The following is a 13719-nucleotide window of genomic DNA, read 5'->3' on the forward strand; positions in this document are numbered from 1 at the left end:
TTTATTGTGAAATGTTTGGAAATACAAAGTGCTCTATAAATATTTCATAATAGCATTGGGGCCGAGAACTCCACAAAGTGCCGGAATACATTTGTATGTAAGACAGAGCGCCGCCACCCGGCTCATTGATGTTTGTTGAGTGGCAGTCACAGACGCACCCCTGGCTGCCTGGGGTTTCTGACTCGCCCTGTTGGAGCTGTTCTCTGCAGGGCACCCTCATGTGTGGCATAGGATTTATGCCTCACCACACACTGTTTTAGCTTTCTTGTCTTGATGAATAGAGGGCAGTGTCCAGACCATAGCATAAGCATCTACTGCTCCCCAAGTCTACCAAAACCAAGCCAAGTTGTGTCTCAGCGAGCTCCATGAAAGGTGGAGAAGTTGAGCACTCAGAGACATGGTGTGACCTTTCAAAGACTGTAAGCTGATGAGGGACATAGCTAGGGTTCAGACTCGAGTTTTTCTTTTTTTTTTTTTTTCTTTCTTTCTTTTTTTTGAGACGGAGTCTTGCTGTTGCCACCCAGGCTGGAGTACAGTGGCACTCTGCTCACTGCATCATCTGCCTCCTGGATTCAAGTGATTCTCCTGCCTCAGCCTCCCTAGTAGCTGGGATTACAAGCACATGCCACCACACCCAGCTAATTTTTGTATTTTTAGTAGAGAGGGGGTTTTGCCATGTTGGCCGGGCTGGTCTTGAACTCCTGACCTCAGGTGATATACCCTCTTCAGCCTCCCAAAGTGCTGGGATTACAGGTGTGAGCCACCATGCCCGGCCTAGACTCGAGTTTTTCACCTTATGCTTTTCCATTGCCTGACTCTTTACTGAGACCGAGATAGGGAACTTCACATACAGTACCTTTTCTCCCAAGGGGGACAGGGCTACTCAATTTCCACACTGGAGTTCGAGGAGTTTTAGAAGTGAGTCAGTTATCGAGGCTGAGAGCAGTTCCTGATAGGCTCAACAACACTCAGATGTAGCTGTTCAGAGAAAGCATTCTCATCTATGAACTGGAAGATAATCCCAGTGAAACAAAGCCCAGCTCCAGGGGCTTCACTAACTCCAGGCTGTGCTTCTCAAACTTCAGTGAGCATAGGAATCACCTGGGCATCTTGTGGCGCTGTAGATTTGAATTCTGCAGGTCGGCGGAGGGGTCTCAGAATCTGCATTTCCAACAGTGTCTCCAGTAATGCTGATGCTGCTCGTTCCTGGACCACAGATTGGGTAGCCAGGTTCTGGCAAGCTCATGCCACGGCTTTGAGATGACATCTGACAAAATATGTTCTGGGACATGGCTTTTGAGAGGTCAAGAAAATAAGATGTTTCTTTCTCTTCTCGTCCCAAACTCTTGCACTGCCCTTTTCTCCCTTCCCCTACCCGCCTTTTTCTCCCCATCCCTGACGCCAGCTGTTCAGCATGAGAAGCTGGAGTGACATGCGACAGGAGGTGATGTTTCTGACCAACGTGAACAGCTCCAGCTCTTCCACCCAAATCTACCAGGCTGTGTCTCGTATTGTCTGCGGGCATCCCGAGGGAGGGGGTCTGAAGATCAAGTCTCTCAACTGGTATGAGGACAATAACTACAAAGCCCTTTTTGGAGGCAATGGCACTGAGGAAGATGCTGAAACCTTCTACGACAACTCTACAAGTGAGTGTCTGTGCAGACCCCAGACCTGTCACCAACCCCATCCCTACCTTAGTTCTGGCCTTGGCCTGTGTCGTCTCCTCCCTCTGTAGCAGCGTTAGATGTCTACATGCCCATTTACCCACCAGACTGAGCTCGCCCCGGAGGAGAGAGGCTTCTCTTGATTAGCTACCTGTGCCAGTACTCTGAATGCAGCCTGGCACTTCTCGGGTGCACGGTAGTGTTTATCAGTGGAATGAATGATTGACAGCCAGCCTCCTGGTTTTCTGGGGGATGTAGAAAGGTGGCTTCCAGAGTAGTGAAGAATGAGATAATGGCAGAGGGAGAAATCCTGCAAGATCTCACTTATATATGGAATATATATAAAGTGTACAAAGTGTCAGTTTCACATGATGAATAAGTTCCTGAGATCTGATATACATTGTGATGACTATAGTTAGTAACACTGTATGGTATACTTGAAATTTGCTAAGAGAGTAGATCTGAAGTGTTCAGACTACACAAAAAAGGTAATTATGAGGTGATAGATTTATTAACAGCTTGATTGTGGTGATCCTTTCACAGTGTATACAGAAAACATCACATTGTATACCTTAAATATATACAATTTTTATTTGTCAGTTATCACTCAAAAAAGCTGGAAGAACATTTTTAAAAAGGATGATATACTGGTTTTAATATTACCATCGAGATAAGCTGTATAATAACATAAAAAGAAATAACAGTAATGATAATAGCAACAACAACAACAAAAAAACTAACATTTAAGTAGAATTTCTTGTGCACTATGCATTCTGTTTAAGTTATCTCATTTTACCCTCATGATAACCCTGTAGGGAAGATTCTTTAACCCCACATTTCGTAGGCTCAGAGAGGTTAAGTGCCTTGGTCAGAGCCACATCAGAGTTAGTCCACAAGAGCCAGGATTCAAGCCCAAATCTGCCTGGATCTATGCTCTCTAAAATAACTGTTAGTGGTGGTGTGTGTGTTCTCACAGTCAGACATTTGATCTGCTCTTTGTTTCTCATTCTTAGCTGCAAGGCAGTGTTAAAGAACCTTGTATCTCCATATCCACTCCCCACACTTAAGCACTTTTGTGGGCACGTGTGCCATATGCCTGGTGGCAGCAGGGATCCAGTGTTACAGTTTTAGGCAATGGCATCCTTTTCCTTGAAAATTTGATGCAGGTGAACCTTTCTCCATTTCCAACCACAGGTGTGTCTTTCAGACACTGAGTGAGGCGGGTTTTGTAACACAAGAACCTTTTCTTCTCTGGAGTAAAGCACTCCAGACATTCGCAAATTGCTTTACAAGCCCGAAGAGGATGGGATTGTAGGCAGCTTTAATGAAATCCCATCTTCTCCTGTCCCCCAGCTTGCGAGTTGACCCAAGGAAGCCTTCATTTCCATGACAGACATAATTGTGAGGACAGCCTCATTAAAAAAAAAAAAAAAATTCTATTATCTTTCCAGCATATAGAGGACACTTAGTATCTAAAAAACCCTGAAAAACTTAGAATTAATTTTTAAAAATCAGGGATCCTGCTGGATAATCAAACCCATTTGCCTGTTACAACTTTTGTATTTGGGTTTTTGTTAAGTGTACATATACTGGCTTATGTTAATCAAAGAGAATTTTTTTTTTTTTTGGAGACTGAGTTTCGCTCTTGTTGCTTAGGCTAGAGTGCAGTGGCACCATCTCGGCTCACCGCAACCTCTGCCTCCTGGGTTCAAGCGATTCTCCTGCCTCAGCCTCATGTGCCACCATGCCCAGCTAATTTTGTATTTTTAGTAGAGATAGGGTTTCTCCATGTTGGTCAGGCTGGTCTTGAACTCCCAGCCTCAGGCGATCTGCCCGCCTTGGCCTCCCAAAGTGCTGGGATTACAGATGTGAGCCACAGCGCCCTGCCCCAGATTTTGTTTTTTGCTTGAAAACTGAGGGCTGAAGTCAGCGTTCTGGTTGCCCCTCAAGAGTTAGTTTGAATGTTGGTCATGTTGTCAGTGAAAACAGTGGCAAGGCTGTCATGAGAGTGTGAATCTGGAGTGGGAGAGCTTGTGCTTTGTGAAAACATTTTTCCAGATCAGCTCAGTTGTGAGTTATCCATCACTGATGTTATAATGAGCTCTGATTATTTATCAAGCTGCATTCTTTACAGATAATATCTCAGTTTAATCTGAGGTAATCTCCACATCTCTCAAAATAGATGTTATGAATTTTACTTTTACAGAGGAGCCAAATGAGGGTCAGATAAGTTACTTATTATATGACTGTTAGTGGTAGAGCTGGAATTTGAACTCAGAACTGTCTGGCTCCAAAGCCCTTGTAAGTTTCTATCAGTATATGACCATGCATATGAGCATTTGTCTCTCCTGTTCTTTGTAGCTCCTTACTGCAATGATTTGATGAAGAATTTGGAATCTAGTCCTCTTTCCCGCATTATTTGGAAAGCTCTGAAGCCTCTGCTTGTTGGGAAGATCCTGTATACACCTGACACTCCAGCCACAAGGCAGGTTATGGCTGAGGTAAGCTACCCCCAGCCCAAGACTCCCTCCCCAGGGTCTTCCTAGAACTGGGGGCAAAAAACTCAAGGTAGCTTCAGAGGTGTGCACTAAGTGTTTTTATGGGTCTTCTGGGATTCCCAGAGTGAAAACCTCAAGTCTGATGCTGACCAGAGCTGGGCCAGCTCCCCAGCCCTAGGTATAGAATCATAGTTATAAGCAGGCATTTATTGGCGATGGGGGAGGACTGGCACAGGGCTGCTGTGATGGGGTATCTTTTCAGGGAGGAGCCAAAGCGCTCATTGTCTCTGCTTCTCCTCCTTTTTCTGTGGTCCCTGGCTCCCCACCTGACTCCAGGTGAACAAGACCTTCCAGGAATTGGCTGTGTTCCATGATCTGGAAGGCATGTGGGAGGAACTCAGCCCCAAGATCTGGACCTTCATGGAGAAAAGTCAAGAAATGGACCTTGTCCGGGTGAGTGTCCTTCCTATTATTAACATGTGCCTGCTTGATACTGGAGAGGTGAGTTTCTGGTCACTTTCCCAGGTGTGACTGAGGTGAAAATTCTTTCAGTTTATCTAGCTGGGGGAATGTAATGAGCATAGGTAAAGTCACAGGGCACCACCTCTCCAGAAGTACAGGCTGTGGTGCAGAGAAAATATTGTGCATATCAGCATCCATGCCACTCGTGGTCAAATAGCAGTTTTCTGCTATTTGAAGTAGAGTTGGGTAATTGTAGGGCCCTGACTATTTTCATTTTTGGCTGCGGCCTCTCAGCCAGCCACAGCATCTTCTTTGCCTCCCTATGTCTTGGTAGGTTTTGGAAAGAGGTGTGGGAGCAAAAGCATCATGTTACATGTAGACTGGCCTGAGAGACTCATTCTCAGGGCACTGTGTGAATGATGAGCTGCTGTTATTGTGTGGAGGGGAAATGCACTTAATGCTTCAGAGCCACTTGAAAGGGGTAAGTGCTCTAGAGACAATTGGATTGAAATGTGGAGCAGGCTGAGCAAGAACAGAATGTCTCCCTTCCCTGAGCTGCCTGAGTGCTGTTTAATCTCATCTTCCTGCCTTGGGCTGAGTCAGAGAATCATTAGACTATTTCCTATTTCCATGGTGAGGGAGGCCTCTTCCTTTTGTCTCTGCTCCCCTTAAAAAGCAGGCAAGGATTTTGCCAGGTTTTTTGTTTTGAACCTTATTGATTTTAAGGACAGCTGGGTTTTAGAGGCTGTACCTACCTGGAGGGAACACTTCCGAAGTTTAGTACTATTCCCTGATCTGCTGGGAGGCAGGTTACTGAGGAAGTCCCTTTAAAAACAAAGGACTTTATGCTGAGAAAAGCATGAACGATGATTTGTATGGATTCACTCTGACTAATAATAGTAGCTCATGCCATTCAAGTGTGGGTCTCTCCACTAAAGGAGGGTTGCATGATCTAGTCCCGTAGACCTAAGTGTGGTTTCAGGCCTTTTCTCCCTGGTCTTTTTCTTGGAATTCATATTTCTACTAGTTGGACTTTTTCTCTTTTTCTGGCTCTCAGAGGATGATAGGAGGCCCTGTGAAGTGACTCAGTGAGTTTTGATTTGTGGGCAAATAGATGCTTCCCTAGTCTAAAACTAAGAGCTTGCCTTAGATGCGCCAACTGTTCACAAGTTCCCAGTTCTTAGAGGACAAGACCCTTGTAAACATGGCAGTGGCATTCATTAGGAGTCTACCTGGGAAAATCAAGTGTGTGCGCTTGGAAATGAGGGAGCTGGGGCTGGAGAGAAAGGCATGGGCATGCCTTGGAGGGACTTGTGTGTCAAGCTGAGGACCTTTACTTTAAGCTCTAGGCAAGGGGACATGTGGATACATTACTCTGATGGGGTGGATGAATTGAAGGATGAGGGAAGAATAAAGGCAGAGACCAGGGAGGAGGTTCTCCAAGTGGCCAAGGCATAAAGCAAGAATTGAGGCCTGGTGATTGCTTAGTTGTGGAACAGTGAAAGAGAGGGAGGCATCAAAGCAAGTCTTGATTTCTGGATGGATGAATGGTAGGGATGTCCAGTAGGCCAATGGCTACTGGGGTCGGCAGTGGAGGAGGGTAGTTGGGCTGGAGATAGGTGATGAGGGAGTTGTCAGCCTGTGGGTGGAAGAAAAGGGAACCTCTTCCAACTGTTTTCTTCTCTCTCTCTCTTTTTTTTTTTTTTAAAGACAGAATCTTGCTCTGTCACCCAGGCTGAAATACAGTGGCATGATCTTGGCTCACCACAGCCTCCGCCTCCCGGGTTCAAGCAATTCTCCTGTCTCAGCCTCCAGAGTAGCTGGGATTACAGGCACATGCCACTGTGCCCAGCTAATTTTTAAATTTTTAGTGGAGATGGGGTTTCACCACGTTGGTCAGGCTGGTCTTGAACTCCTGACCTCAGGTGATCCACCTGCCTTGACCTCCCAAAGTGCTGGGATTACAGGCATGAGGCACCACGCCTGGCCTTTCTTCCCTCTCTTAACGAGTGTTTATTTAATTCCACAAACATGAGTTTGCCACCCCCTGCAGCTTGGCATCTCCTACACGAGGTGATGGCTGAGGTTTCTGCTTCTGGTGGGGGATAGCTCTGATCTCTCTGCTGTCTCTGGCACTGTCTACCCCTGTTACCTCACCCCATCGGTCCCAGGGCACCTCTCTCGGGCGAGTCATGGAACCCTCTGACACTGATTTGCTCTCTTTTCTGAGCTGCTTTTAGCCCCTCATCCTTGGACCTTGATTTCTCACTGTCTCCAGTCCCGCGGGCAGTCTTAGGTCTCCTGCCCTTCGTGAGCACCCTAGAGGGGCCACGTGCTTAGCGAGCTCAGTGGGCACATCTTTCTAGCCTTGCTGTTCTTTTTAGAAGCCATACTGGGCAGGGCTGACTTCACCCTAAAGGCTGCGTCCCTTCACTCTGCTTTTGTTTGTTCCCAATAAAGTGGCTTCAGAATTGCTAACCCTGGCCTCTGTGAACTTGTGAGGTACAATTTTGTGTCTGTTATGTTAACAGAAATACACGCATATCTTCCTGGTGATGGTATAAATTGCTGTTCTCTACTGGAAAGCAATTTGGAATGAAAATTTCAAGAACCATTTTAAAACGCGCTATCCTGCATACCTCCATTCCACCCACCCCCAGGGATGTAGCCTACTGAAATAATTTTAAAGAAGTCACCGTATGAGAGAAAATGTTATTGCTATATTGTTATTGTGAGAAATTGGAAATAGGCTAAATGTTCAGCACTATAGGAATAATTAATGAAATTATATATACTCTATAAAATCATTATGCTCCCATTAAAATAATAAATACAAAACCGCAAATGGGGAAAAGCTTATAACGTTAGTGAAAATAAGACTGATTTTTTTATAAAGCAGCAGTTTTCAGACCCTTGGAGACTCCAGTTCAGTAGAACCAGGGCTTCATCTTCTCTCTCGACACTGTGACAGGAGTTGCGTCTCCTTTTTGCTGAGTTTGCAGCTGCTGTTTTTCTGGCAGCACATCTGTGCAGGCCTCTGCCTCGGCCCCTCTGGATCTGCTGATTGAGCAGCGGATTGATATGTCCTTCTCTTTCGCGTTGACCCATGTGAGGAACCAACTGGCAAGGGAACAACAAATGGAAATAGGCCTTGTTTGCATCATGACCTGTACATCCTGCAGTTGGAAAAGATTGTACTTTAGTTGGTTTAACCAGCAGCATTATTTTTCTAAACTAAGCAGTAAGAAGGAATTGAGTCTAGGGTTAGGGTTTTTATGTGGATCGACAGACTGGGTCTCAGAAGAGGAAGGTGATAGAACACAGTGGGGAGGGGAGGTGCACTAGAAGCAGAGGGCTTATGCTTTCATTCTGGCTTTGCTACTTAATAGCTGCGTAACCTAATCTTAGAGACTTAACCTCTCTGAACTTCAGTTTTCTCATCTATAAAATGGGAAATATTAAAAGGATACTCACTGTGCTGGTGGCTTGTGCCTGTGAGTATCCTTTGGGAGGCTGAGGTGGGAGAATCACTTGAGCCCAGGTGTTCAAGACCAGCCCAGGCAATGTGGCAAGACTCTGTCTCTATGAAAAATTTAAAAATTAGCCAGGTATGGTGCTGTGCACCTGTAGTCTTGGCTACTTGGTAGGCTGAGATGGGAGGATCACTTGGGCTTGGGAGGTCAAGGCTGCAGTGAGCTGTGATTCCATCACTACACTCCAGCCTGGGCAACAGAGCGAGACACTGTCTCAAAATGACAACAACAACAAAAGGCAAGAAAATAAAAGTACCCTCTTCATGGACTTGTGTGAGGTGAAGCATATAAACTATTCAACGTAGTAACTATATAAGGGAAGTGTTGTTACTGTAGTTAATACTGTTAAGTGAGCTGTTTGGTATAGTGGAAAGCACGTGGACTGTGAATTCAGACTAGTCTGACTTTGAGTCCCAGCTCCATATCTACTGATATTATGACCAAGTCCTCGTTAAAATCATACTCTTTTTTCTTCAACCCCAGTCTTCTCACATATAAAATAGGGACACTGTCATCTACCTCACAGTTTTCTGTGAGGATAAAACAATGACAGTGTTATATGCAAGTATTTTGTAAGCTATATAGTGCTCATCAAGATTTAGTTGGTGTTTACTTCTTGTGCTTTCTCACTGGAATGGCAGATGCTGTTGGACAGCAGGGGCAATGACCACTTTTGGGAACAGCAGTTGGATGGCTTAGATTGGACAGCCCAAGACATTGTGGCATTTTTGGCCAAGCACCCAGAGGATGTCCAGTCCAGTAATGGTTCTGTGTACACCTGGAGAGAAGCTTTCAACGAGACTAACCAGGCAATCCAGACCATATCTCGTTTCATGGAGGTGAGAATCTGTTGCTTGGATCATTTAGAAAAGACTTAATGGCTGCTTTCTCTGAGATGCTACAATAAGGTTCAGGCAGGAGGAAATTTTAGAAATAATGTATAGTCTCATTTACAAAAGTATCCCTCAAGCCTAAGGCAGGATTTGGTAACAAAAGGCACTCAATAAATGTTAGTTGAGTGGTTGAATGAATGGATAAACTCTAGCTGTAGTAAATGAACTCTAGCTTTATTCTATATCGGCTTAAGAGAATGTTTCTACCCATTTTCTTCTAGGTTTTCCTATCTCAGTGACGAATGGCAGCAAAGCATTCCCTTAATAAAAGGCATTATTTGTGAAACCTACCTAAAATCTAATTCAGGTCCAATTAAATTTTTTAAATTTTATATTAAAAATCATATCAATAGGGATGGGTAAGAGGTGTTTTGGTCTGTTTGGTTGGCTGGTTAGTTGCCGTGACTCAGAATTGCTAAGAAAACAGAAAAGTAAGATAAGATCATTGTTTTAACTTCTTTTCCTCCATAAAGTCAATAAATAACATATCTCTAAATTATTCTCAGAATTTCTCTTAAATTACAGTGAAAAACCAAAATCCTCCATCCTTGGTTGACAATTGGAAAACTACGTTAGAGAGAATTAGAGAGAGGATAAGCAGTCATGTAGTCAGCCCTTGCCTCCTAGGGTAGGATTTGTCTCAGCCACTGCTTGCTGTCCTGGCTGCCAATGTTCTCACGAAGGCTGTTCTTCTACCAGTGTGTCAACCTGAACAAGCTGGAACCCATAGCAACAGAAGTCCGGCTCATTAACAAGTCCATGGAGCTGCTGGATGAGAGGAAGTTCTGGGCTGGTATTGTGTTCACTGGAATTACTCCAGGCAGCATTGAGCTGCCCCACCATGTCAAGTACAAGATCCGAATGGACATTGACAATGTGGAGAGGACAAATAAAATCAAGGATGGGTAAGTGGAATCCCATCACACCAGCCTGGTCTTGGGGAGGTCCAGAGCACCTACTAGGAAAAGAGGTACTTTAAGAATTTGGTCGAAATTTCAACAACAACAAAAAAACTCAACTTGGTGTCATGATTTTGGTGTAATTGGTACATTCCTTGCTGGAAGGTTTTTCAAAGCTCATAAAATGTCAGTACCTTTTGATTTAGCATTTCTACTCAAGGGAATTAATTCCAGGAATTTTGGTGGTAGGCGCCTGTAATCCCAGCTACTCAGGAGGCTGAGGCAGGAGAATCGCTCGAACCCAGGAGGTGGAGGTTCCAGTGAGCCGAGATCATGTCATTGCACTCCAGCCTGGGCAATAAGAGTGAAACTCCATCTCAAAAAAAAACAAAAAAAGATACAAAAATAGAAATAGGGGCTTGCTAAGGCTAGCAGGGTTTTGTGTGATTGGTTTTTTTATTGTATGGTTCCAAAGGAATGGTTGATTACCTGTAGTTTGGTTTTAGGTACTGGGACCCTGGTCCTCGAGCTGACCCCTTTGAGGACATGCGGTACGTCTGGGGTGGCTTCGCCTACTTGCAGGATGTGGTGGAACAGGCAATCATCAGGGTGCTGACAGGAACCGAGAAGAAAACTGGTGTCTATATGCAACAGATGCCCTATCCCTGTTATGTTGATGACATGTAAGTTACCTGCAAGCCACTGTATTTAACCAGTTTATACTGTGCCAGATGGGGGTGTATGTGTGTGAGCATGTGCATGCACGTGTGAATGATCTGGAAATAAGATGCCTGATGTAAGTTGTCAACAGTTGCAGCCACATGACAGACATACATATATGTGCACACACTAGTAAACCTCTTTGCTTCTCTTCCATGGTTGCCAATTTTATTTTTTATTTTTATTTTTTTTGAGATGGAGTCTTGCTCTCTCGCCCAGGCTGGAGTGCAGTGGCTTGATCTCGGCTCACTGCAACCTCCGCCTCCCAGGTTCAAGCTATTCTCCTGCCTCAGCCTCCACAGTAGCTGGGACTATAGGTGCATGCCGCCACGTCTGGCTAATTTTTTGTATTTTAATAGAGACGAGGTTTCACTCTGTTGCCCAGGCTGGTCTCAAACTCCTGAGCTCAGGCAATCCACCCTCCTTAGCCTCCCAAAGTGCTGGGATTATAGGCATGAGCCACCACACCGAGCCCGCCACTTTAATTTTTTACACTCTACCCTTTTGGTCAAAATTTGCTCAATCTGCAAGCTTAAAAAGTGTCATGACAAACACATGCAAGCACATACTCACACATACCTCCAGATGCAGAAACAGAATCTAAACTTAAAAAAGCACACTTTATGTAAATGTGTGCACTTCTCCCTAGGTGGTAAACCACATTTCAAAACAACCCAAATAAAACTGAACAAAGCTTCTTCCTCTTAGACTTTTTAGAAAATCTTTTAGTGCTGAGTCACTAAGCTGCCAAGTTCTCATTGTGGGAACTATGCCTTTGGATGTAATGATTTCTTCTAAGAGAACGGGCAGAGGTGTAGTTATTGCAGACATCTGAAATATGTAATGTCCCTTCCAGATTCTGGAAATTCTGTTATTCCCTGTTATTGTTGGCGATGGTGGTGGTGATGGGATGTGTGTATGTGTGTGCATGTGTGTGTGTGTGTGTGTGTGTGTATGTAAGGATCAGGATGCAGGAGGAGCAGGGTTCTCCTTTTATTGGCTGTCTGTTTTGCATTGAACAGTCTGTTTCCTTGTATGGCTATCTATAGCTTTTCCAGGTCACCAGAAATTATCCTGTTTTTTACCTTCTAAACAATTAGCTGGAATTTTTCAAAGGAAGACTTTTACAAAGACCCCTAAGCCAAGGTTTACTCTAGAAAGGATGTCTTAAGACACGGCACAGGAGTTTATAGGCATTCAGAGCTGGTGGCTGTTGTCATGTAGTGAGTTTGTGCCTGCATGATAAAGCTTTAACCTGAGCCTCAAGTTCAGGGTCCAGAATCTGTGTCCCTTTTACTTTGCACATCTGCATTTTCTACTCTAGCTTGGAATCTGCAACATTACTGACAAGAGCTGCCTGAAGTGTATGTCTGTGCTGTGAGTAGAGTTACGATAAGCACGTCAGTAGTGAGATGACTTTGGAGATGTTGAACTTTTGTGAGAGAATGAGTTGGTATTTTGGTTTGGTTTTTAGTACTTTAAAATAATCTACCTTTAGTTTAAGTTTGGCTCACAGTTACCTAGTTACTGAAGCAAGCCCCCAAAGAGATTTGGTTTGGCAACATTTTGTTAGCTTTGTTTTTCTCTCTACATTGCATTGCTTATGAAGCATTGGGTCATATGTACATTTCAGAGTCCAGAGCGCCTTTCCTTCTGTGGCCCAGATGTGGTGCTCCCTCTAGCATGCAGGCTCAGGGGCCTTGGCCCATCACCCTGGCTCATGTGTGTCTTTCTTTCTCCCCTTGTCCTTCCTTGGGGCCTCCAGCTTTCTGCGGGTGATGAGCCGGTCAATGCCCCTCTTCATGACACTGGCCTGGATTTACTCAGTGGCTGTGATCATCAAGGGCATTGTGTATGAGAAGGAGGCACGGCTGAAAGAGACCATGCGGATCATGGGCCTGGACAACAGCATCCTCTGGTTTAGCTGGTTCATTAGTAGCCTCATTCCTCTTCTTGTGAGCGCTGGCTTGCTGGTGGTCATCCTGAAGGTAAGGCAGCCTCACCCTGTGTTCCCTGCCAGGGAACTCCAAAATAGCTCAACACAGGGTAAGGGAGGAGAAGAAGAAAAAAACCTGAAGCCTCATGTAGAGAAGGGGTCATACCTATCATTTGCTGCAACTTCGTCAATTTATAGTTGCGGAAAGTGAAGCCCAGGGAGGGGCAGTGACTTGCCCAGGGTCAACCCAGCTGGGTAGCAGCTAAGCAGGATGAGAGTACAGGGTTCATGCTTTCCAGATAACCACATGCTCAATTGTGCCATGCTGTCTAGTTGGTAGTGATTCATGGCAGCATCTGAGAGCTATTTATTTTCTTAGATATATTGGGTGGCGATTCTTCCCAAGTTTCTAAGAACAGTAATCAGCAGGATATATATTGTTGCAGGTTAGACTGTCTGGAAGCAGAGGCTGAAATAGAGTTTGATGTATGGGTATTTACGAGGGCTCAATACCTGTGGAAGGGATATGGAAGATGGAAGATGCAGGATTGGGCAGAGGGAGGAGTTGAACTGTGATACAGGGCTAACCCCTTGGGGCAGTCTAGAGAATATACAGCTTGTTGGAGTTGTTCTTCATCGAGCTGAAACATCCAGCCCTTTGTGCTCCCCCAGTGCCTCCCCCCTGACACCACCTACCCCAGCCCTCTCAACCAATTGTTGGATGTGGGCTGCCCTGGGAAGGTCATGCCCCAGGGCCTACATGGCTCTCTGCTGCTGTGATAAACCCAGAGATGCTGATGCCTGAGGCCGTCTACGGACAGCTGGGCAACATGCCTTCCCTGAATGGGGACTCTGGGCAGTGCAGTTTTGTGTCTGCACCATACATTAATATATTTATATCCAAATTTTCTTTCTCTGCAAGCATTTCATATAAAGATGCATCAGGTAAAAATAAATGTTTTTAAAGCAAAGGGAGTACAAAGAAATAAGAACTAACTAATTTAATACTAGCTACCATCTGTTACAAATAGTTCCTACTGATTGCCAAGGACTGTTTAAACACATCACATGGGCTGTCTTATTCTATCCTCACTAACCCTTTTAACAGATAAGG

General features: G+C 44.8%; 1 protein-coding gene across 3 annotated transcripts in view; it reads left to right on the forward strand.

Moving 5' to 3' along the window:
• ABCA1 (ATP binding cassette subfamily A member 1) overlaps nt 1–13719 on the forward strand; it is a 149242-nt gene that overhangs the window by 88824 nt on the left and 46699 nt on the right. For all 3 annotated transcript variants that reach the window (XR_004443634.1, XM_033237920.1, XM_033237921.1), the window contains exons 9-15: nt 1406–1646; nt 4026–4165; nt 4499–4615; nt 8799–8996; nt 9750–9955; nt 10456–10632; nt 12435–12657. Coding sequence is in view for 2 of the 3 variants with exons in the window: in XM_033237920.1 (XP_033093811.1) it covers nt 1406–1646; nt 4026–4165; nt 4499–4615; nt 8799–8996; nt 9750–9955; nt 10456–10632; nt 12435–12657 (1302 nt within the window). In the remaining variant the exon portion in view is untranslated. The remainder of the gene's footprint in view (nt 1–1405; nt 1647–4025; nt 4166–4498; nt 4616–8798; nt 8997–9749; nt 9956–10455; nt 10633–12434; nt 12658–13719) is intronic.

Source organism: Trachypithecus francoisi, unplaced genomic scaffold (genome assembly GCF_009764315.1).
Source record: "Trachypithecus francoisi isolate TF-2019V2 unplaced genomic scaffold, Tfra_2.0 Lachesis_group16, whole genome shotgun sequence".
Classification (NCBI taxonomy): Eukaryota; Metazoa; Chordata; class Mammalia; order Primates; family Cercopithecidae; genus Trachypithecus; species Trachypithecus francoisi.